Raw genomic sequence first — 24,652 nt, forward strand, 5'->3', positions numbered from 1 at the left:
GGGGGGGGTAGTTGTTAATCCTGGTTATAAAAGCTTCCAGTCCTGATAAAACGATCCTGCCGTTTAGTCTGTGATTACTGATAAACATGTACAGTGTACATCAAAATAAAGTCAGTGAGCTGATTTGGCTGTCGGCCAAAAACTTATATTTTCTCTTTATAGCTTTGAGAAATATGCTTGATCACTTCATTTGTTTTGATGCACCCTGTAGTATATATAGTCTGGGATTCTGGAGCAGCTGTGATATTCATTATAGCCAGTGTTCAGTGCAACTACAACTGTAACGTGTTTAGTGACGACTGACTCGGGTCCAGAGCAGAAGAACGCACCTTATTATTCTGTATTAAAGCATAAAACACTGTGTTTATAATGAGACTCAAAACTCACAGGTTTAATGCCACCTGTTGCTGTTCTCAAAATGAACTGCATTTAGGAGTTATAGACATTTTAAAGAATGAATTGTTTGTTTTTATCGAATATCATGTTTAAAATGCGTTGAGGGAATCCCAACTGATTCAGTTGAGGTACAAATTTAGAAGTTTAGATCATAATTTTGATTACTTTCTCTGTGTTCATTACCAGTTGGAATCGTTTAGTTTTAGAAAAGTGTGCTTTGGAAATACCTTAAAATTGGAAGCAATCAACAGATCTGTATATCCAGATTCTGTTGTCATTACAGGTATCAGTATTTGTAGTTTATAGTTTGGAAGCTTTTAATGGAAAATCATATATTTGGCATCACGATGGGCCCTGGATTGCCTTGCAGTTACATTTACTCCGCTATTTTAGCCTTTATTTGGACATATCATTTGGCATCCTAACATACTTTGGTCTTACGATTTTGAATTGCATTTTATCTTATTTGGATTATGCTCAGTCCTTCAACTTCACTTGAGTTTGTTACTTATTTAATCTCAATAGATTAAGTAATATTCTCAATAGATTAAGTTATAAGAAATTTTCTTCGGCCCAATTTAATCGCGAGACCTCAGTATCTTTTGTGGCAAAATTGGTAGTGACATCAGATATTTATTGCGATACATGTAATTGTTGAGATAACTGTACATAAGGTAATGCATATTTTTTTATTGTACAGATTTTGCTTCTACATGTATACAGTCATCAGTGTCTGTGTGAGATAATACTGGGACATTTCAACACATTGGGTGGTATGAATAAAGACTAGCAAATGCTTTTACTTCAATTTTGTACAGAAAGGCCTAGTGTAAATGTACATGGAGTTTTAGATAAAAGCATTTGCTAGTCTTTATTCATATCACCTATTGAGTGGGTTTTCAAAACGGTACAGTGTGCCATTTTGTAAACCATTATATTGTTATGTACATACTTGTAAATGAAAATGTGGTTGAGAAAATCATGCTCAGTAAAAGGATAGTCCCTATCTTGGCTTACTTGCATCTAGAATGATATTGTTATTTATTGTCAAAAAATGATTGTATTATAGGGCGGCGAGTCATTCAACTGTCAACTTCGTCATTGTTGAAATAAAGGGATATGAATAAAAACAAATAATATCTAAAATATTGTTCCTTTGCATTTGATCGTGATCAATATGATGAGATGATTGTTACTATCATTGCTCTTTGAAGACGCTATTGTCACAACCTTTCCCGATAAAAAATTGAGGACCTCCAGATACCATCACCTGCTGCTCTATTGTAGGTTGTGACTTTGTCTTCACGATGACCAATCATTCTAAGGTCACAACCTACAATAGAGTGTTTTCCGATCCATGAAAGTTCAATTATGAGAGGATCAGAGTGATAGTGGTCAAGATGTGGAACCCAATATTCCGTGATCTGAAACATCAGTCCTTGAACAATTGCAGCCTTGGACAAGTCACTTTGCATGAAGGCAGAATGACTCCTTTTTCCTGGGACAACCAAAGGACCACCTCCCACGATGCTTCAGTGGGTCCTTTCCTATATCTATCAGTACTTGGCCCTCCCTACATATACTACTGTCTGCTTGGTAAACCCTGGGCCTGGACAAATTAGCTAATAAGGCATATGCCCGGTGTAAAAGGAATGGATGTCCTAGGAATGCAGTGTTTAGCTGTGTATTGTCAACGAATGTGGTTAATGGTTTGGTTAGGGGTAGCTTCACGATGACCAATCATTCTAAGGTCACAACCTACAATAGAGTGTTTTCCGATCCATGAAAGTTCAATTATGAGAGGATCAGAGTGATAGTGGTCAAGATGTGGAACCCAATATTCCGTGATCTGAAACATCAGTCCTTGAACAATTGCAGCCTTGGACAAGTCACTTTGCATGAAGGCAGAATGACTCCTTTTTCCTGGGACAACCAAAGGACCACCTCCCACGATGCTTCAGTGGGTCCTTTCCTATATCTATCAGTACTTGGCCCTCCCTACATATACTACTGTCTGCTTGGTAAACCCTGGGCCTGGACAAATTAGCTAATAAGGCATATGCCCGGTGTAAAAGGAATGGATGTCCTAGGAATGCAGTGTTTAGCTGTGTATTGTCAACGAATGTGGTTAATGGTTTGGTTAGGGGTAGCTACATAATTTTCAACAAAGGAACTCGGCGACTCTATTCACTATAACAAAAAGACCGGACTTCGATTCCGGGGGACTTGCATTTCCTTTACACCGGAATTGGTTGAAAACGAAACCAAGTCTTGCGCAAGTAGATCTAAAATTTCATGTACATCGTAGAGGTACATCGAACCATTAGTTTTGGTAAGACTACACTATGATTATGGCGGTGTGCGTTGAACACGATTTTCGCGAAACCATCGATCTTTTACACCCCGAAATTCTGTCTGAGGAGGGTCTTCTCGAATTATTTCGACGTGTAGGTTATCTTTATACCTTTTTCTATCTGCATACTAAAGTTCATTGTTTTATTTGCTTTGTAGTCCTAGGAAAACATGACACAAGATAGAATCAGCTCTGTGTATGATACATATATACACGGTGGGAACCACAGGCACCACAGGGTGTATCAATAAAAACTGAACAGTTGCTGTTTTCCCGAATATTTACAACTCTAGGATAGATATGACAAATACTTGTATGTCATATTATGCGTATGGATCTTAGCTTCAAATTGACATCATTCATGTTTGAATAGCGTTTTCACGTGTTTAATAAACAAAATGTCCCAAAATCCCATTTTTTTGCAGGGTAATGCAATCATGCAATGATGCAGAGCCATTAGTAATGCCGCAACCCAAGAACCATTTGCTGAACAAATTAGAAAATGCTTAAATGATAGATTACCGTGATAATCAAGGGAATCATACTGGTATTGCACATGAGGCTGGAACTTACACGCGATATACTTCACTGGGTTCTGATTTGACACACCACTACGAGGTTTATAGCTGTTTCCCGTGCCGTTTTCTCACGTGTGTGCCATGTCAGCGTTAATGCGCAGTCCGCTCGTCGATCCGACTGTGGCACCGTATGAAGAAAAATAGGAAATTCATCGAGTAATGAAGTGGTCTCTAGGCGTACGCTCATACAGGGGGAGGGGAAGTTTGAGGCAATGGTGAATACAGGGGGAAGGGGTTTAAAAATCTGCGTTTCCGTGCGTACGTACTTAATGGATGCTCCCTTACATGACATTCGATTCAAAAGTCGACACGGGCGTGGCGGATTAACATTAACAAATGTGCAACACAGTTTTTTCAATACATGTAACAACACTTTACAAAATGGTACATATACAAGCTGGACAAGCCGTGCACTTGCACTTTTATAACTGTACTCTTCGATCAAGTTCACTGTTCTTCTTCAGAGACATGTGCCCGTCAGTATCAAGCAATCGCAGTCTAAGAACGAACTGGTGCAGCTCTACTACAAAACTATCATCCCCATGCCACAGAGGACATACCGCAATAATCGACGTGGAAAGCTGATGAGGAGGAGTCAGGAGTTGATTGATGAGAGGAACAAGCGACCCAAAGAGGAAGAAGCGGATCACTTGAAAACTTGGTAAGCATAGGCAGGATTCTGGAGAATAGGGCCAGGCGACCAGCCCAAGAATGGCCCTGAACATTAGGTCTTGATGTTTGAATGCTAATATGTTCACAAGATAAATGTCTACTGCTAAATGTCAACAGTTGACAACAACTGCAGTTGACAACTGCAGAAAAATAATCATAAATGCTGAAGTTTTTATTTTGATATGTGTATGCCAAAAAAATAAATAGTTTGAACTCCTCTTACAAATTCTTTTTCAGTTTTCCTTCCTCATTAGGGTCATCTCGTACTCCGCCTGGTCCGTCCACTCCCCTACTAGACCGTTTGAAATCCCCTCCAGAAAAAACAGCTGTGAAAGGAGTCGTCAGTCTAAAAGCAAAGCCATATGGGATCGGCCAAGAAAAAACAGACAATCCTTTAGACAGTGTGGTAATAAAGACCTTAAAGAGAAAACACACTGCTGGTGATGAGGTTTCAAAGGATAATAGCAGAACTACAGACGCAACACCACAGCCTATTAAGATAAGAAAAAAAATATTACGAGTGACAGAGCAAAAGATTGATGATCCTTTAGATAAGATTGTTATCAAAACATTTGTAAAAAAGATGCCAGCAGATGCAACAAATTCTGACAATGGTGTTAAGAGATTATCAGCTGACAATGAAAGTGAACAAACACTGACTAAAAATCATGAAAATCCCGGTTTAAAAACTGCTATCGATAGTATCAATAAGCATTTAAATGTGGCAGAAAGTTCAAAGGGGACAAAGGTGACGTTAGAAATTGGAGCAGTGAAGGAAGATTGTGATAAGATGCTGATGGAGACGAGTCTTTCTCTTGGAAAACGTCCTCTTGAGGGATCAACCGCTGATCAGGTTTGTTTTGAAGTTTTGAATAAGTTTGGATGAATGTAGGACATGGCATCGCCAGAGATATTGATCATGGGTGATATGAATAAAGACTAGTAAATGATTTTACTTCAGTTTTGTACAGAAAGGCCTAGTGTAAATGTACATGGGGTTTTCAGTAAAAGCAATTGCTAGTCTTTATTCATATCACCCCATGCTGACATGGCAGAGAGTGAGTCTTGTGTGCAATTCACGTACATTTAGGAGGGTTACTCATGTGTAGTGTCCGAATAGAACGATTGGATTAGACTTTGTATACTGTTGGTCGTATGAAGTTGAGGTATGTTTCTTTGTCTAATAAGTCGCGGTGATCAGGCTGCCCCTCTGTCCTAAAGTTGACTCACTGGGTGTCGAGGCACATTTCAATACCACGTGGAGGAAGCCACTACTGGCCACAGCAAACAAGCAGCAAACAAAAGACCACGTGGTCGCATACCATGTGGTCGCATACCGCGTGGACGCATACTACGTGGTCGCATACCACATGTTATTTTGTTTGTTATACCTAGGGTTTTTTTAGGCTAGGAGTTAATCCCTCCGCCTGGTGTGTGACTAAGGTGGGTTTCTATAGAGAATCCAATAAAATGGGCTTTGAATGAATAGGATGTATCAGATGCATAAGGAAGGTATTGTACATGTAACAATGATATTTATCGATCTTCATTTCAGTCATCCCATCCCGCAAGTTCCAGCAGCACTCCGCCTGTTAAGAAAAAGAGAAAAATCAAGATCAACAGGACATCAGTATGATCACAGCACTGTGGCATGCTTGAAACTTTAAAAGTCATTGATGATGTGCAATTCTGAAGTATTTCTAGTACTCTAAAATAGTTTTGAGTTGGTAGTTTTGATATAAAGCTCCAAGAGCATCCCGCACATTTCAAATGAAATATAAAACTGAGGCAGACGATCTGGCAAAATTGCTCTTCAATGGTGTTTGTCCATCCGTCCATGACAAATTATACCTCCTTTGAGCTTCTGGGTACGGTGCAAGTGCTTTTCACTGTATTAAGACACCTGTGATAGCATTTTGTGATGGATATATCCTTTGTAATGTTTGTCTTTCACAGAAGAGGTAAACATCAGCTCGTTGTACTGTTTATATAGATCACTGTACTTTGTACTTGGGTGTTTTTCAATTTTAGTAGTTCCTCTCGGCTGTGGGATTTACTGAAAATGCTTTCAAATACTTGCTTTTCACTGTGTTAAGACTCCTATAATAGCATTTTGTGATGAATGTATCCTTTGTAATGTTCGTGATTTACAGAAGAGGGAAATATCAACTCATTGTATTGTTTATATAGATCACTGTACTTCTTGTTTTTCAACTTAAGTTTTTCTTTTTGATAACTAATAAAGGGGAGTGAGTGGGGATGGGTTGGGAACTGGGGACGGGTGGAGAGAGCCTGGGGAGAATACAGAAGAAATGACTGCAAAGATCATAAGTTGTTGGGAATCCGATGCCAGTTTTGAAGCAGTTGCTCATAATCAGAGCTTGGTATTTCTTGACATCTGTACTCCAATCATCAGTAAGTCTTTGAAGACGGCCTATGGGGTACTCAGAATACCGCATCTGGTATTATAGGTAAAATGGGTGTATTGTTGGATTTTAGAATACTATATTATGTACTTCTATTACCTTGTCCATGTCCGATTCTTCCGAGCTGACATATTGTGGAGTTAATAAATTTGAAACATTTCATTTGCTGTTGGCAAGACTTATTGAATTAAGCGCACATGACATTTTAGCCACATTTTCTAATAGCAGCAATGTTTAATGGGATGCTCTTCACCCCTCCTGTAGGCTGGCCTTTGTTTTTATCTCCATGAATACTGTGTTGTGCCCTCTTGGTTTGGCCACACTGTTCATTAACAGTATGATTCTGGTGATTGTTCTTTTTCAGAACAGTAGCACACAGTTCATTTAGAATTGGTGGAATTTGGGAATCTGCATAATAATCATTTCAGCTTCACTTGAACTGATTATAGTGCTGTATTATTTCCATTTACGCTTCATGAAGATGTCAGCTGAGTCCCAGACTCTTGGACCTCTCGTTCATAATGCCCGAATTGACTTCCACCTGTTACAATTTCCCATCTTCTGCTTTACTTCCAATAATTTTGATAACAGACAAGTTTGTGTTTGCTGTAAACCAATTACTTCTTGTGGCCTTAAACCTTTGCAATTTCTCTGCCATCAGTATGAGTGAGTATTCACATTAATTCCAGGCATAAAACTCTCGAAAAGAAATAGTAACCCAATTTACTAGATTATCCTTCCATCTTGTGGTGATGATATCTGTCAATCATGCATCAAATGCACTATGTATTATAGTATCAGTATCAAATGATGTTGACGTGGCAATTTGGTGTCCACTGCGCCTGCCTTATATAGTGGCTGATATGAATAAAGTCTAGCAAATGCTTTTACGGGTACTTCAATTTTGTACAGAAAGGTCTGGTGTAAATGTACATGGAGTTTTAGATAAAAGCATTTGCTAGTCTTTATTCATATCACCCAATATCATTATCGGAGTAATTTATGATTATCAAATAAATCATGGAATTTTAGGACATTGGTATTGCAGTTTGTCAATTTGCGCCACTGAAAAACCTCTTGATGTACATATAAACTACATGTAGCCTCAATTGGTTGGAGAGTGCGGGTCTTGAATACATCAGAATTGTTGGACCCGTGATATTGCCCCGAGCGGCAACTGCTCTGAAAGTTTCTGCTTCAAGTCAAAGCAAATGCTCTTTAGTATCTAGAGTTTGAGGCTGACCCCCTTAGTGAGATTTCTAAAGGTTTGGAACTTTTCATCAAAGACTGAAGACATCTGACAGACTTTGACTTCAAAGGGTACTGGGTAAAGATTCCACTATTCAGGTTGTCTCCAAAACAGTAGGTTGTTCTCTTCAAAGGGTGAGACGTACTGGATGTGGAGCTCCCTATTCAGGTTGTCTCCAAAACAGTAGGTTGTTCTCTTCAAAGGGTGAGACGTACTGGATGTGGAGCTTCCTATTCAGGTTGTCTCCAAAGCAGTAGGTTGTTCTCTTCAAAGGGTGAGATGTACTGGATGAAGAGCTCATTATCCAGGGTGTCTCAAAGACAGTAGGTTCTTCTCTTCAAAGGCTGAAATTTTCTCGATGTGGAGCTACTTATTCAGGTTGTCTCAAAGAGAGTAGGCAGTTGTCTTCAAAGACTGAGATGTTCTCGATGTGGAGCTCCCTCCCTATTCAGGTTGTCTCAAAGACAGTAGGTTGATGTCTTCAAAGGGTGAGACGTACTAGATGAGGAGCTCCCTATTCAAGTTGTCTCAAAGACAGTAGTTTGTTGTCTTCAAAGGGTGAGACGTACGGGATGAGGAGCTCCATATTCAGGTTGTCTCAAAGACAGTACCTTGTTCTCCTCAAAGGCTGAGATGTTTTCGATGTGGAGCACCCTATTCAGGGTGTCTCAAAGACAGTAGCTTGTTCTCTTCAAAGGCTGAAATGTTCTCGATGTGGAGATCCCTATTCAAGTTGTCTCAAAGACAATGCGTTGTTTTTCTTCAATGGCTGAGATGCACTGGATGAGGAGCTCCCTATTCAGGTTGTCTCAAAGACAGTAGGTTGTTGTCTTCAAAGGGTGAGACCTACTGGATGAGGAGCTCCCTATTCAGGTTGTCTCAAAGACAGTACGTTGTTCTCTTCAAAGGCTGAAATTTTCTCGATGTGGAGCTACTTATTCAGGTTGTCTCAAAGACAGTAGGCAGTTGTCTTCAAAGGGTGAGACGTATTGGGTGAGGAGCTCCCTATTCAGGTTGTCTCAAAGACGGTAGGTTTTTGTCTTGAAAGAGTGAGACGTACTAGATGAGGAGCTCCCTATTCAGCTTGTCTCAAACGCAGTACCTTGTTCTCTTCAAAGACTGAGATGTACTTGACGAGGAGCTCCCTATTCAGCTTGTCTCAAAGATAGTACGTTGTTCTCTTCAAAGGCTGAAATTTTCTCGATGTGGAGCTACTTATTCAGGTTGTCTCAAAGACAGTAGGCAGTTGTCTTCAAAGGGTGAGATGTACTGGGTGAGGAGCTCCCTATTCAGGTTGTCTCAAAGACAGTAGGTTGTTGTCTTCAAAGGGTGAGACGTACTGGATGAGGAGCTCCCTATTCAGGTTGTCTCAAACGCAGTACCTTGTTCTCTTCAAAGACTGAGATGTACTTGACGAGGAGCTCCCTATTCAGCTTGTCTCAAAGGCAGTAGGTTGTTGTCTTCAAAGGCTGAAATGTTCTGGATGAGGAGCTCCCTATTCAGGTTGTCTCAAAGACAGTATGTTGTTCTCTTCAAAGGGTGAGACGTACTGGATGAGGAGCTCCCTATTGTGGTTGTCTCAAAAACAGTAGGTTGTTCTCTTCAAAGGGTGAGATGTAGCCACAAGACAGGGCCTAAGATGTGACGTGTAGGTCATATGACAATCCCACAAGGCCTAAAACAATGTGTCTGAAGTTTTGGGTGGCATAGTTCTAAAAGTCCTTTCAGTAGCGTTAAGACGTTTTCTTTAAGCTGCCTTTAATGCACTATTAACGGACCTTTAAAGTTCTGCTTGAAGATAGGTACATCTTTCAGCATCATGAAGCCAAACGTTACGATGCTTAAAAATCGGATTTCGTCCAGCGATACTGTGTCTGCCAATTGTGACGTTGTGACATTGTCTCAGTTGATGATACTGCATCTCCTCTTGGTGTCAGATTGGTAGTGTTGGTAGCACTCTACAGACAATATCGTCTTTGATATTGTTGTCACCTGGGTTTGGCTAAACCATGCGGACGAAATCAGTAGATTCATCTATCACCAGCTGAGAAAACAACACAATAGCCACCCCCAGCTGAGACAACGTCACAAGAGCCAGCCCCAACTAAGACAATGTCACAATATGCCAGTCCCAGCCAAGACAGACAATACTGTCCCTGTCTCAGTGGTCAAATTCGTTTGGGCTGTTGTCACAATCTCTCAGTTGGGTCAGTCCGATTGGTTGGGTCATTGTGACACTGTCTCAGCTGGTTCAGATAATATGTGCTCTGCTGGAACCTTCCGATTGGTTGGGTTTTTGTGATATTCTCCCAGCTGGTTCAGATATGTGCTCTGCTGGAATTGTCCGATTGGTTGGGTTTTTGAGACATTTCTCAGCAGGAACACAGTGTCTCTGGATGTAGTTCAGACTGGTTGGTTTATTGTGAAAGACTCTAAGCTTTCACAAGAGGTGAGAGGCCCTGAAATTGAGTTTGAATGTCAGTCTTACTGCACCAGTTTTACCCTCCCCATTGCGAGTCAAAGTGTAGATACTCCTCGAGTTCAGTCTTCACGGTCAATTGCGTTACCCTCTAAACCATCTAAACAACGACTGACAAATGCATATCAATCAAATTTCATTTTTATTCAATCACAGCATGGAGATCACATTCATGGGATGATAGCATTGTCTTGCAGTTGGACGAACAAAGTGGTCACCTGGCAAGGATTCCAACCCTCGCCCCATGGACTGTGAGTCACAATCACACAGTACACAACCAAAGATTTGACCACAGCCGATGGCGAGAGTAACCAGGCTTTATGAAATTCCTGGAAGACCAAGTCATAGAGTATCAGCATCCCTATGATTTTCATTAGGCTGTGAGTGGCCATACAGTGCATCATTGGAGACCAAGCTCTGGGGATCAAGGGAGAAACTAGAGATGACAGCCAGGTTTATAAGAGACATAGGCCTGGTTGTGTAGTATAGCCATAAATAGTATATCGAACGCTAAGATGAAAAAGACTAGGCTAGGAGTCAAAATGACGTCAAAACTCAGACAATATTTACGTCACATCTCAGTCACAACAATGCACTACCCTAGTGATAGTCAATGCCATGTTGCAGCTGCCAAAGTTTTGCTGATACCCTATTGCAAGACATTGATATACATCCCATTCATACATGTCATAACGCAACAAGCTTCCTAAATACTTTTCATACTGTACACATCATCTCATACAAAAATAATTACCGGTAGAAAATTTTCAAAAAATCACCCTGTTTAGCAAAACCCTGGAAGACACTTTAAGACACTTTTTGTGATTCTACATTACCCGTCTTATCTGCTGTCTAATTATACCCTACTTTAGTTTTGATAATCTTGCCAATGTTTCCAACAGGTTATAAAACTCTGGAAGACAACTTATTCATTCAATTTCAAGATACATATATAAGCTTATGATTGGTCTCAAGTTTACACAAACTACTACACAATTTTAAGTATTTCTAACCCTACAAGCACCATTTATAGCAAATTTTACTAAATTATACCTACTGCTGAAAAGAATTCAGCACTTGCATGATCGGAACTGAAAATTCATACTAATGAACCATCAATTAGTATTGGTGTCCAGCATTATTTCCAAAACAATTGATAGCATTGCCAAAGGAGTATGAGCATGGTTACCAGGACGTGTTGTCCTTGATATTGAGTCCTAACATCAACATGGTGGCAGACGCACTCAACGCACAACCTACATTCCCGGAATTTCCCTCGACTGCCACATTAGTCAAGACCGGGGCATCACCATCACCACGGATGACGTCACAAGGGACATCTGACGCCACACCAACAGGGTGGGGACGTCAAGACGTCAGGACACACCAACATATCAAGGAAGTTATGAATTCCCATCTGCACCCATTAAAGAGATACTATGATGTGATTTGCAACTTTGCGAAATACGTCCGTTTTTAATTGTTGATCACAAACGTAAAGCTCAAATTTTCCATTTCTGATTAGATTTATTATAAAATCGCTGAATGTAAACCACCGCGACCGTAAAAATGTTCATGTTGTGATGTCATCAACGAAAACGGCATCGAAGCGAGCCGTCCGGGCGGGATTAAACCATCAATTTCTAGAAAATGTGCATTTTGATTCGAAAACCTTACCGATTTATGAGAAAGTGACGTAGTCCTTTGTCAAAAACAGCTAAAACATTATATGGTGAAATTTGACACGAGTACCCTTTAAAGTGCATGTGATTGTTATATTTTGTTACACACGATGAGCCCAAGGAAGGTCAATTCGGCCATGCGGCTCTAAAACCGATGATGATGATGATGATGATGATGAAAAAACAATACAAAACATAACAACAACTTGTTTACAACTTACATGTACATGTACGGTAGGTAATAAAACACTACAGCACATATTTTGAAAGAAAAGTGATACAAAATAAGGTTACTATTCACCATTATAACACTTACTCACGCAGAAAGAACGTAAAAGCAGAATAAGATTTGATTTGGAAGACAGGAATGCATTCAAAATTCTGTTGATAACAATGTCAAGCAGCAAGTACACATAGCACCATTTCGGCCGTAACAACTCCATAAGACAGGAACTTCTTACACAAAACAAAAGCACATTGTACATGTATATACTCAGTACATCACTATCAAAAACAAACGCATTTCCATTTGGAAGTGACTATTTGGCAAGCCCGGCTTACCAAACAGCGACTTTTTCTTGTCCAGAATGGAGAGCCGAACTCATTAATATTAAAGTAAAGTCTCCAGCTCGCCAAACAGGGTAGATTTTTTACCTGTTTGGCAAGCCCGGCTGGCCGAACAGGGTTGCTTTTTAGTGCTGTTTGGCAAGCGGCTCTCCAAACAGGACAAAAAAAGATGCCTGTTCGGCGAGCGGCTTGCCAAATAGACCCGGCCTTTCCATTTTTACTGCCCTAAAAATACTGCACTCAGCATCCAATGATAAATTGTCGTGGGGATATTGAAACTACCAATGCTGAATTGTCATTACTTTCCAAAAAATATCACCTGTATTAGTCCCTATGAACAAGCATACATAAATGTTACACTTCTAAATTTCATTGATTTGATACAAATTCGGGTTTGATAATCCGACCTGATTTACTAGAATAGCTACTCTGTATAGTATACACCTTGTATAAGCACAGGGCTGTCTCAGAGACAATTAAGGTAAGTCTATCAAAAGTCTTTCAATCTAACAGTTGGTGTCTGGTTTCAGGTCAACTTTCTTCTGGCCTGATATCTGGACCGTGGAACCTGGAGTGAATCTGATTGGGATGTATCCATCTACATTGGCACCAACTAGCACAGCAGTCGCACCTGAAATATATGAAGTGGAATATTAGAGATCTACATGAAGACATCAAGGGATGCAGTCTAGTCGGATCTTCCAAAGCTTTACGACAGTAGTGATTGGAATTGATAGACCGGATACTGGTCACTGTAGATTCGCAGGAATCTTTTGTCAAAACGTTTTTTAAGAGGTCAATGGTACACCCCTCAGTTCATTTTACCCCTCAATTTCACCAGCCACAATGGGGTTCCGGCAAGTCTATTGTGACTTGTAACCAGTATATTGTGTGTCTTAAATCACACCACCACCATATTACTGTCTCCTCTAAGTTAACTCTCAGAAATTAAAGCTCATCCAAAGCTACTTCCAAACACACCAACCTAGTGACTCCGTCTTCGGCCGACAAAGTCTAAAAAAAACAAGGCCTCGGCACCAAGTAAGGTCCTCAAATGCCAATGTGGGTCGATGTAATATTTCTATGTTATCAAATTTATTCAGTAGTTATGTGATAGTGAGAATATTGAGGACAGTTCTTCAGATTGCAACCTCACATATAATTTTCAAGATAATTCTCTACTCAGTCTTATACAGAATTATACTCACCCATTGCTATTTCAAGAGAAGTTAATCCAAAGGCCTGAAGTACGATATCCAACTTCACGCGCCTACGATCCAATAGGAATGTCTTCTCACAACTCTCATCCCCATCATGATACATGTAGTTAAACTTGACCAATTCTGAAAGAGGGAAAATCGGCAATGAGGTTGTCATCGAATGTGTACCCATTTCGGTTCCAAGATTATCTTTTGTTGTGTGCTACAACAGTTAGGCACCATCAGGGTGTAATGGCCATCAGAGTCCATCCTCCACCATATGAGTCCTTGTTTGCCCTGTCGTATGCACCAGGTACATGGTTTCTGAGCTCGACGTCAAATTTTAACGATATGGCAATCTCAGTAGACTTGCCAGAGTCATAAGGGATACATCAGGTGTCAATCCCACTCTATTTGAATCATAATTCAGACACTTTTAACCACAAGTCAACGTCCTTAGCAAACGATGATAAGCCGACTCACATTTCCACTGTCACTATCGTATGGATCAACATCCTTTATTTTTACACGGTGTTGATAATATTGGGCAAATTGTAATAAAAATTTTCCCTGAAGGAAACCCACACTGTTTGCCATCACTGTTGCATCACCACAATAATTAAGACTTAGTGCGGCTCAGACATAAGTGAAGGACCTTATCACTCACCTGGCTCCTCCAAGGCTTGGTAACCTGATAATGGCACACAGGAAGTATCAGCTGCACACCTGTAAGATGGAAACATAGGTATACAATCCATGGGCATGGTCAGTAAGCCCCAGAGGACTGAAGGGCTAGATTCTAAAATGGAATATCACAAGGGTAAAGTGACACCGGGCTGTGCTGAAGTCATTGGCATTCCATGCAATGAGGGCACCGGATCCTGCCGCATAACTTTTTTCATACAAGTCAAGATGATGATGTAGGAGGTTGGAGGGCTAGACAGCCAGCATACTGGTCAGTCTGAAAAGGCTTCAAGGTCTCTAACTGTTTTTTGAGATAATTCTTGATGCTACTCACTTGAGAACAGATTCGATCTTGGAATGAAGGTCTGACAGGAGCGCCCCTTGTTCCTTGACCTGCCTCTCAATATCCTCCCACTCATCATGGCTTGGGTTACCGTGGTGATGCTTGTTGCTATGGTGACCATGATGACCATGGTGATGATGTTCGCTACCATGGTGACCATGATTCTCAAGGCGGCAATAATCTGGACTCATCTTTGCCATCATTCCACCATCAGGCTCATCGTCTGGTTCACTGTTATTGGGTAGGAATACATCAGGGGAAAGCTCAGGCCCTGGAAATACAACACAAAAGAAGTGGGTTAAATATTCATGATCATCCCAATTACAGCTTGGACTTTTATTCAAATATTACATACAAAGTACAAGTACAGTGGAACCTCCCTTAGCGGACACCTCTCCATCAAGGACAACCTCTCTATTAAGGACACTAGCTTTGGTCCCAAATTGGTTGTTTCCATTCAATTTGACCTCTCTAATCAGGACACCTCCCTACTAAGGACAGCATTTGTAAATCCCGAGGGTGTCCTTAATAGAGAGGTTCTACTGTACTAATCATTAGAAAGATGCATCGTACTCATCACAGTGGAGTAATTATAGCAGTTGCAACGGTGTCTGAATCCGGTCACTGACAATCAAAATCAATGGGCCTGTTGTTTAAGGCCCTTTGACTCAGGGAAACTATTTAGGACGAACAACAAATTGCCGTCCTGTGTTAAGCAGACAACAAGTTGCTGAAATTATAGAAGAATAATCTCCCATTTTTCCAGCACAACATAGTCATCTACAACCTCATTGACAGAGTGAGAAAATAATCCATCATAAACTGTTTACTTTTGGCACAAATAGAGGTCATAGGCACTAACCTAAATTTGGAACACTGGTCTCTCATCAACAAATAGTAAAGATAAAATGTCAAACTTTCTCCAAGTTTGGGCCTCGACGGCAATATTGACGATCATAATGACGATCATTTCGGGAACCTTACCTTTGCCATCACCTGTCGAGATGATATCGGGAGCTGGAATCTCTATGTCACTATCAAGCATGCTGGGGACGGACTGCGACCTGCTTCCAGACCTCAGGCTATTGATACCCAGGCGTATCCTGGGTGTCCTAGGGGAGCTCATTCCGCTCGTCGTCGACCTCAGGACGGCATGTCCGGTTAACTCATCCGCTACGGTGACAATCGGCAACAAGGGCAAGCTTCCACTGGACTTTCGACTCTCGCTAGTTATACGCCCAAGACCATCATGTTTGGCCATCACCTGCCGGTCATTACCATCACCATCCAAGCCCGGGCTACCTGTCTGGCCATTATCACCTTTCAGAATCGTTATGTTCTCTTCACTAGACGAATCAGGTAGTGTCTTCACAGCCGATTTGAATTCCTCCTCAGTCAAATTCTCGTAACTGAATTTTATCGTTTCAGAAAACTTAGCAGAAACGTCATCAAATTTGACTGTCTCAACTTCCAAGTCTTGGTCCTCCACTTGGTTTTTACTCAAGTCAATTATCTTCGGCCCTTTTGGTGATTTCTGAAAAAGTCCTAAAAATCTGCCTTGCGCATCATTTCTTTTCAGTGACTTATCCTTGTGTTTCAATTTTTTGTCCTGTTTTGCCTTACTGGCGTCGGTCCTCAGGTTGGGTAAGTTCATCCTCCGGGCAGCAATAGAGTCAATGGAACCAGAGCGTGGAACAGCCTGTCCAACTGAACCTGAAACAAACCAATATGAATTGTATCAAAATTCATGTTTTTTAGATCTTTCAAACAAAACACACGTATGGGACAGAATAATTAATACAATAGTGATGGCTTTTGAGCTTTATAAACTGTGATGGACTTAAATTGCTCAAATTCCTATGCAAAGCAACTTGGTACTTCTTAAGAAAGGAGACAAGCAAATGTAGATGAAAGCTTGGGTGGGCGGCATCAGTGATGGTGGAACTACAGACACCAGGACACCTAGGCCTGGGGAGTATGCAAAAATAACGATTGAAAATGATTACCAGTATCAAGGTACTAGTGCCGGTATTGGTTGTCATGATAACTCCTGGGGGAAACTTATACTGGCATTTTCAAGGATACAAGCTTATTGAAAAATGTCCACATTGTCAAAATTTGATGAAGGTCTCACCTGGGAATGGGAAAATCCTTAGCTGAAGGTCATAGTCTTTCTGTAATGATGGTGAGATGAATGCTGGGTCGGATGGCGTCACTACTGTGCCCGTCAGTAAAATAATGAAGGCGGCTGACTTGATGTAATGCGATGATATGCCTTTGACAAGTTCATCAGACGGAACGTCCTATAAGAAAGGAGAAAGCAATAGTAGATGAAAGCTGGGGAGTGGCATCTTTCATGGGCTTGTCGATTACATAATGAATACCGCTGACTTGAAAATTCATTCTGGTGTTGGGAATTCGAAAGTGTGTGGTGAATTCTAAAGAGCCCACAGCTTCTGGTAGTTGGATGCATTTTCACCTCTGACCACGTAATTTAGTGAGCAATATCTTTCAATCAGTTGTTCTTACCAGTTCTTCTATCTTTGTGACCTCTTTAAACACCTCACCCACATTATAAACATGCACCTTACTCTGGTTGTTACTGCCCACAATGGCATGGAAGGAATCCCTCTGTAAATAAACCAATAAGATATCTTAATAAGCAGTAGAACCTCTCTATAAAGGACACCCTCAGGACTGACAAGTGCTGTCCTTAATAGAGAGGTGTCCTGATTAGAGAGGTCAAATTGAATGGAAACAACCAATTTGTGCCCAAAACAAGTGTCCTTAATAGAGAGGTTGTCCTTAATAGAGAGGTGTCCGCTAAGGGAGGTTCTACTGTATATTCTTATACTAAAGTAAGTGCTGGTTCTCATTGCTGTAACTCTGTATAGCCACAAAGTGAGTTGTTTGCCCATGGCTCAGCAAATGTTGAGGGGCTCGAAGCGTCATCACAAACGCTCATATTCAACTCTGGTCTGGATCCTCACCCAAGACCTGGATGGCATGGTGAAGCATGCCCTGGAGCCGCCAGCATAGCCCTTAGGCTCAGGGTCACACAAGTACAGTAGAACCTCTCTATTAAGGACACCTTCGGGACTGGCAAGTGCTGACCTTAATAGAGAGGTGTCCTGATTAGAAAGGTCAAATTGAATAGAAACTACCAATTTGTGACCAAAACAAGTGTCCTTAATAGAGAGGTGTCCGCTTAGGGAGGTTCCACTGTAGATGCACCATGGCAAGGTCAGGATCCACGACACCTCACACTTTTGATAGCTTAAACCATCACGTTGCACTTTCATGTTAGTAATTCACGATACCCTCAGTTTCTAACTCTTGACAATGCAATTTACTTACATGAAAATACAAAATATCTGGCACTAGTATACCCTGAATGTTGGTCCTGCAGACTATGGACGGATGTTCTGCACTTGACTCAACAGTGAAGACTATCAGCTGCGAATAATCTCTTATCTGCCCCTGAAGAATCAGACAGAATGTGAAATTTCTTATTTACTTTTAAAAAACGTTTAAAATTCATGAAAACTCTTCCGGTACTTTCAAAGATTCTATACCTCACATCAGAGTTTCGTGCCTTCCTCCAGATTTAGCCAAATTTAGGCGATCCAAGGACTTGCCCCATCATTTATCACATGATATATTTCTTTTGGGATTTTCTTCTTAAACATGTTCAAATCACTCATTCTTGACACGTTCTGATGATGATGTGCATTGTTCCAAAAAGCATGTAACGAACAGCGAAAAAAAGTAAAACTTTTTAAAGTCATAGCATCTACCAACCTGTTCGGTTCTCTGGAGATTGAGAAGACTTTCTGTCATGGACGGACTTGCCTCAAGTTTTGGGGTGAGGACGTCAGAACTCTCTGTCATGTTGTTATTGTGGATGTCAGTCTCTTTGCTGGCTACAAGTAAAATAAATTCTTCCTGTTTACAACCTAATACAAGGCTCTAATGCAAAAGTCCAATTTTGGACCATGATGATAACGATGATGATGATGATGATGATGATGATGATGATGATGATGATGATGATGATGATGACGATGATGAATTCTCGAGTAGGTTTCAATCAAATTGAAACACAAACAAAAGGAGTGCCGAATGTCTGGAAATCACTGTCTTGCTCAAAAGCCTGCACTGTTTGTTTATTTCAGTGGTCAATTCCATTCAACAGCATTGATGACCTTTTCCGTTTTTATCACTGAGGTTACCCAAGTGGCCCCTAGCGTCTAGTTATATATACAGGCTTTTCTACATGGTTTACTCACCGGTTATTGAAGGCACTTCGAACATATCTGCCTTCTGCTTACAAAGGGCCTCCAGGGGTAACTCAGCGGAACACATCACCCATGTATCATTCAAAGACTTCATCGCACATATCTGACCATCCAGCCTGAAATTAAGAAGTAGGAAGTCATGTAATGGTCCACTTGAACGTTTTTGATACAACTTTTTATGCTTTTAATGCTGTTTGCACTGAACAACTGACCAGAACTCATGCCACGGACTTCACAAAATGCAACTCTACCAGTGTTTTTAAAATCAAACTTTCATTCAGAACATTATCTAATCCCCCACCCACCAAGTCTGACAGACCAAGGAATCATCAGGAATGTAGGAACCAGTGATCATGACTGAAACACTTCACTTTTGATAACTGCTATGTTTACTTTCGAGTACAGTAGAACCTCTCTATTAAGGACACCCTCATGACTGACAAATGCTATCCGTAATAGAGAGGTGTCCTGATTACAGAGGTCAAATTGAATGGAAACAACAAATTTGGGACCAAAACTTGTTTCCTTTATAGAGAAGTTATCCGTAATAGAGAGGCGTCCGCAAAGGGAGGTTCCACTGTACATAATGAAGTCAGTAGTAATATACTCACTCAGGCACTCTCCAGGCAGTCACGGAATAATCTGTGATACTGTTGTCAAGGTTTTCCCAACTATAAACCTGGAACATAAAAAACAAGTAGTTTAATCTCATATACAATTCTTCAATATCACTTAATCTAAAGTGTCACGCAGACAAGCCATTTTAATCCCTGTAACCAGCAATTACTTTTTTGTATGATTGCTGCTAAGAGAGAGAAAATCTTACAGACTGACATTGATCGCTGATCGTTGTGCTCAATTTCAAAAATTCAAATTTCTGAACACATTTTAAACCGATAGAAACCCCTACGCACACTCACCATCACAATGGACCCTAATCCAATGAATAGCCTCTGTCCGTCTCGTGACCAGGTACCACATGTTATCTTACCACTAAAAAAGAATGAATATAATTGTTATATAACATGCAGAGGATAGATTATGTTCGTAAAAATGTGACCAACTCTCAGGGTTTCCGCCAAGGATTAAATTTGAGGGGGATGGGAGCAAAAAAAAAATTTTCTTAAATTTTTTTTTTCTTAAAAGGGGTATATGACCACTCCTGAGACGTTTTTTGGCCCTAAAACCGCTACAATTGGCTCCCAAATGCTCTTAATACATATCGAATCATGAAAATTACTCATTTGACAGTAAAACAAACTTTAGTGCTCAAAATTAAGGGGGGGTATCCCCCTTGAATTATTTTAGGGGGATGAATACCCCCCATCCCCCCCTGGCGGAAACCCTGAACTCTGGTATCTCTCAACTTACTCAGCCAGAGAATCAGATCCAGAAACTACATGACTTATTTTTTCCTTTTATCATCGATAATCCCCTGACTGAGGCTGTGGATGTCAAGGTCCTAATATCACTCAAAAATACGAACATGCGGTGTCCAAAGACAAAATTGCAATAAATATTACTTATTAGATTATAATAGTGAGGGAGGTTGATGAAAGAAACTATTCTAAAAAGAATTGTGAAATGCAAAATAAACCAGGAGTGAAATTCTACCACAGAAACTGTGAGTTAGTTTGGACCTGGGAGCATGCAAAATGATAGCACAAACACATCATTTTTAACTTACCTACCCCATTGGTGGCTAAGTTTAAAACAAATGCAATATCAACATACATGTATTGATATATTTTCAGAAAATACAATTCGTACCACATCAAGACATCAATCGATAATCTTATTAACTTCTGGAGGAGTTAATTCTAATAGCATCATGAGCAAAGCAGTATTGTCAAAATCTCCAATACACGGCAGGCCTTTCAATTGCATAAAGTTCACAGCATTTCATGCTGAGATAATTGGCCACTGAGCCAAAATTAGGTAGGGGGGTCACTAAAAAATTACCTCTCTGAACTGTTTTTAGAACCTAAAACCCCTCAAATACACTCTCTAATGCCATAAAATATGATGAGAATGCAAGACTATGATAATGAACAACCTCAGTCTCTCAGGAAAAATTGAAATTGACACTGCAGTCAACATAGCTCACCTATCAACTGATGGGAAAGCAAAGCTCTCCCTGGTGATTAAGTGCTGGTAGTAAAACGAACACTGCTTTTTGGTCAGGATGCAGAGAACATCGGAATAAGGGTTCCATAAGACACCTGAAGAATGAAAAGACAGAATTATTCCTTTGACAATCCTTCTCATTATCATATCTTTAAATACGAGTTCTCTGCAAATTGCAAAGGTGAACATTACTCAGTTACCGTTAACTATGAAGTGAGAACAAAATGAAATCCTTGAAACTAGCTTTAAAATAGCATGCTAGCAAGAGCTAGAAAACGAACATGCTCAAAAGAGCTAGAAAACCTGTTAGCATTTCTGATCTCTGTTAAAACAACTCAAAAACAGTCCTGAAGTCAGTCCATCTTAACTCAATCACTAACCTTGCGGTAAAGCTATCGCATTGATCTTCCTTGTCTGTTTGAAAACGAGGTTCGGCAGACTGCCCTCGACCCACCACAGGGAGACAGTCTTCTGCTCCACGACGCAGAGGAAACAAGAGGAACCGAGGTCATGACTCCAGTACAAGCCCTCCACGTGACTGTATAAACAATATCAGAAATACATCAAAGCATCTGTTGCAAAAATGCCAGCACACTGCAACAAATTCCACAGAAAAACCAAAAATTGAGCTCATACGCAAAATAATGTTTTTTCGTATTTTCAAAGATTACACAACTGCGGCTGTTCTGTAGCTGTTTATAACTAGAACTACGATTGAAATTTTGCCAATAATTAGACAGCCTTACAGAAGACCATCAAATTGTAAAGAAATCTTACTCAAATTCTCCTAGCTTGATGTGTTTGTCTGTGTCAGCTCCTTTCTCGATGTTCTTTATAACTGGTGTTAGGAAGACCGCTTTCCCATCTGTCCATGCCAAGCCATGCTTTGGGTGTAGAGCTGAAAATACATCAGTGAACCAAATATTGGGGCATAGAACATATAATATCAATAATCGACAAACTCATCACATTTCTTGCAAGTTGTTGAGCCAATCCCAAATATGACTACGATTTAAATCATAGGTTGAAAACATGCCTGGAATGAAATTTATTCTTGAAGCCAAAAGAGTTTCAAATTGCAAATACAGTGGAACCTCCCTTAGCAGACACCTCTCTATTAAGGACACTTGTTTTGGTCCCAAACTGGTGGTTTCCATTCAATTTGACCTCTCTGATCAGGACACCTCTATATTAAGGATAACACTTGTCAGTCCTTAGGGTGTCCATAATAGAGAAGTTCTACTGTAATCTCCTCATCTCTACCGAAGAGAATGATGAATAATCCACATCTTGGATTACTCTGTGAATGTGAATGATAATATTACGTGTAACTTACAAATCTTGTTTGAAAATCTTTTCATGGTGAATGACAATTTATACCGAAAAGAAGACACAGATTCAATACACTATATTTCACAATAGGCAAACATACAGAAGAAGATGAGTGTTCAATTTATGAATCTACAGCAAAATAGCGTACATCCACGGACATATGAATTCAGAGAAGAGTGTCCAACAAACAAAATCCAGCAACAGGTTAGTAATAGTATCCGCCAGCTATAAATTTCAGAACCAAGTCAACAACTCCACTGATCAGGAAGATGTGACTGGCTAGATGTGCCATAGATAATGTGAATAACACAGAACAACGAGGTTCAACCTCACTTATTGACTTTATTCACGTTCAGTTTGTTGTGTGGATGAATCAGAATGCGATAAGTATCGCCCACTTCCCTTGCATTATACGTCGTTATTGAATAATGACAATAAATAAGGACCACTAATTGGCCCAACTGATGATCTGTGTAGCATACGGTAAATGCACACATACCATCATGATTGAGATATGAGAATAGATAAATCATATCTATTTATGATGTCCTAGCAAATTAAGTAGAGTTCAAATTGCTTATCATCATGAGAATAGATAAATCATATATGTTTTAGAGTAGCCTTGAGTTTGCTAGTACTCGTGTGTAACGCTGCCGTTTCTACTTGATGCCAACTAGGGCAAGGTAGTAAATACCACAAATTGTCCTAAACTGATCTCCTGGAAGTGTGTTATTTTCAATCAATGCTTCAGACTTCTCCTTCGGTATTCACGCAATTGGAATTACCGTATACATGTATATGTATTGCTGCAGTTTTTACGGTGTAGATTACAATGTACACCACTTATTTATAATTAGGGCCTAGGCCCAAGGCTATATGATATATCCTCTTTTGAGGAAAGCACCGTGAATTGACGTAATGTGAGAACTCCGACTGTGGCTGCTCGCTGCTACACTCTGAACGCATTGAACCAGCCTCATCCTGGTGCCCGGAGACCAAATTGGATGACGCAACCCGGCAATGGTCCAGGGGGACTGCCCGCGCAGGGCCAGGACTGCAGGAGTCTAGCGTGCTGCATACATGCCGCACTGCACTGCTGTGCATTGCATGCAGATTGTTTGTGTGTGTATGGTAGAGCATGCAAAGACCTAGGGCTCCAGACCTAGCACCTGAGATGTCAAGAGAGAGCAGAGCCAGAGCCGGCAGACCAAGTCCAGAGAGAGACAAGAGACTTCTTTTCATTTTTGAGATTGACTCTGGCACACTTCTATAGAGTACTAAAAACTAGTAATTTACCATTTTCGAGCGCATTTAAACCGTTTCTCCGCAATCTACTTCTTCCCAACTCCATGGTTAATTGCTAGAATATGGAATAATCGCTGTGAAATTAGCAGATAGGGGCCGTTTTGCCCAAGGGGGAAGTATTTTGAAAATATTTTTGGTTCATTTTCCGAAAGGGTATTCCCCAAATGATGACGTCATCAAGGATTCCCAAGATAAACTTGCTTGTTTTTTTCCGTCACGACCGCAGGATTATCAAACTGTCTTCAGCAGGGAGTCTCTCAAGGATCCACTGGCACACTATGAGATTAACTTCTTCTCCAGGCCATTTCAATTAATGATAGGCAAAAGATACGACTCGAAAGAAATAGATACCTACTCAAAGACCAATGGCGTAGTGGCATAGTGGTTAGAGCTAGCGCACCAGGCTATGAGGTTGTGAGTTCGACTCTGTACAAGTTTCACCTCTACTTCTAAGACGCATATTGCTCATTCGAATTAGGTTTAACCCGACGTTCCATCAACCCTTGTACCTGTACCCATCGTGCCCATGCCAGACCCAAGACCCTACCAAGTGAGAAACATGACTTTTGTCTTTCAGAAGCGGGCCGGCCTCCTCACCCCCCTGAAAAAAACTGTGTTTTTATGACTTTGCACTCTATTCTGCAATGGTAATATTGTATGAAGTACAGAAAGTGATATTGAATCAGGAAAAACACTCATCTTTTAAATGAGATAAAACATCATTGCATCTACAAAATTAATTGTCCCCAAAGTTAATCACTGTGGTCTTGAGTTAAAGGACCATTGGATTATTAAGGGTAATATTTCCCAGCTGTCGGCTGCCCAGTCACCACCTATTCTACATAAGTAGTTTCCATCAACAAATTGCACAAAATACTGCAAAATTCTAAGTTTGACTGAATTATCGCGCTTATCCGCATCCTGACGTAAATCAGTGGTTTTAAATATACTCCGCCTCTCAA

General features: G+C 40.4%; 2 protein-coding genes across 3 annotated transcripts; one reads left to right on the top strand and one right to left on the bottom strand.

The window, feature by feature from the left end:
- The first annotated feature begins 2,747 nt into the window (after positions 1 to 2,747).
- LOC135487778 (ashwin-like) lies at positions 2,748 to 7,443 on the top strand. The gene is made up of 4 exons (XM_064771853.1): positions 2,748 to 2,843; positions 3,792 to 3,988; positions 4,237 to 4,852; positions 5,555 to 7,443. Exons 1-4 carry the CDS (start codon positions 2,748 to 2,750, stop codon positions 5,633 to 5,635), a joined length of 990 nt encoding a protein of 329 aa, XP_064627923.1. The 3' UTR covers positions 5,636 to 7,443.
- A 3,469-nt stretch (positions 7,444 to 10,912) lies between these two features.
- On the bottom strand, positions 10,913 to 23,838 carry LOC135488182 (uncharacterized). 2 transcript variants are annotated; one of them, XM_064772668.1, is made up of 16 exons: positions 23,682 to 23,838; positions 21,831 to 21,951; positions 21,434 to 21,591; positions 21,034 to 21,148; positions 19,847 to 19,919; positions 19,538 to 19,605; positions 18,918 to 19,042; positions 18,430 to 18,551; positions 17,986 to 18,108; positions 17,158 to 17,259; positions 16,763 to 16,931; positions 15,613 to 16,341; positions 14,620 to 14,899; positions 14,269 to 14,327; positions 13,611 to 13,745; positions 10,913 to 13,033 (listed from the first exon to the last, which is right to left on the bottom strand). In XM_064772668.1, the coding sequence occupies exons 1-16, from the start codon at positions 23,734 to 23,736 to the stop codon at positions 12,909 to 12,911; spliced, it is 2,559 nt and encodes an 852-aa protein (XP_064628738.1). In that variant the 5' UTR covers positions 23,737 to 23,838; the 3' UTR covers positions 10,913 to 12,908. The 2 variants fall into 2 exon arrangements, with proteins under 2 accessions (XP_064628738.1, XP_064628739.1); XM_064772669.1 differs by lacking the exon at positions 23,682 to 23,838 and adding an exon at positions 22,390 to 22,487.
- Positions 23,839 to 24,652: the final 814 nt, after the last annotated feature.

This window comes from Lineus longissimus, chromosome 5, assembly GCF_910592395.1.
Source record: "Lineus longissimus chromosome 5, tnLinLong1.2, whole genome shotgun sequence".
NCBI classification, from domain to species: Eukaryota; Metazoa; Nemertea; class Pilidiophora; order Heteronemertea; family Lineidae; genus Lineus; species Lineus longissimus.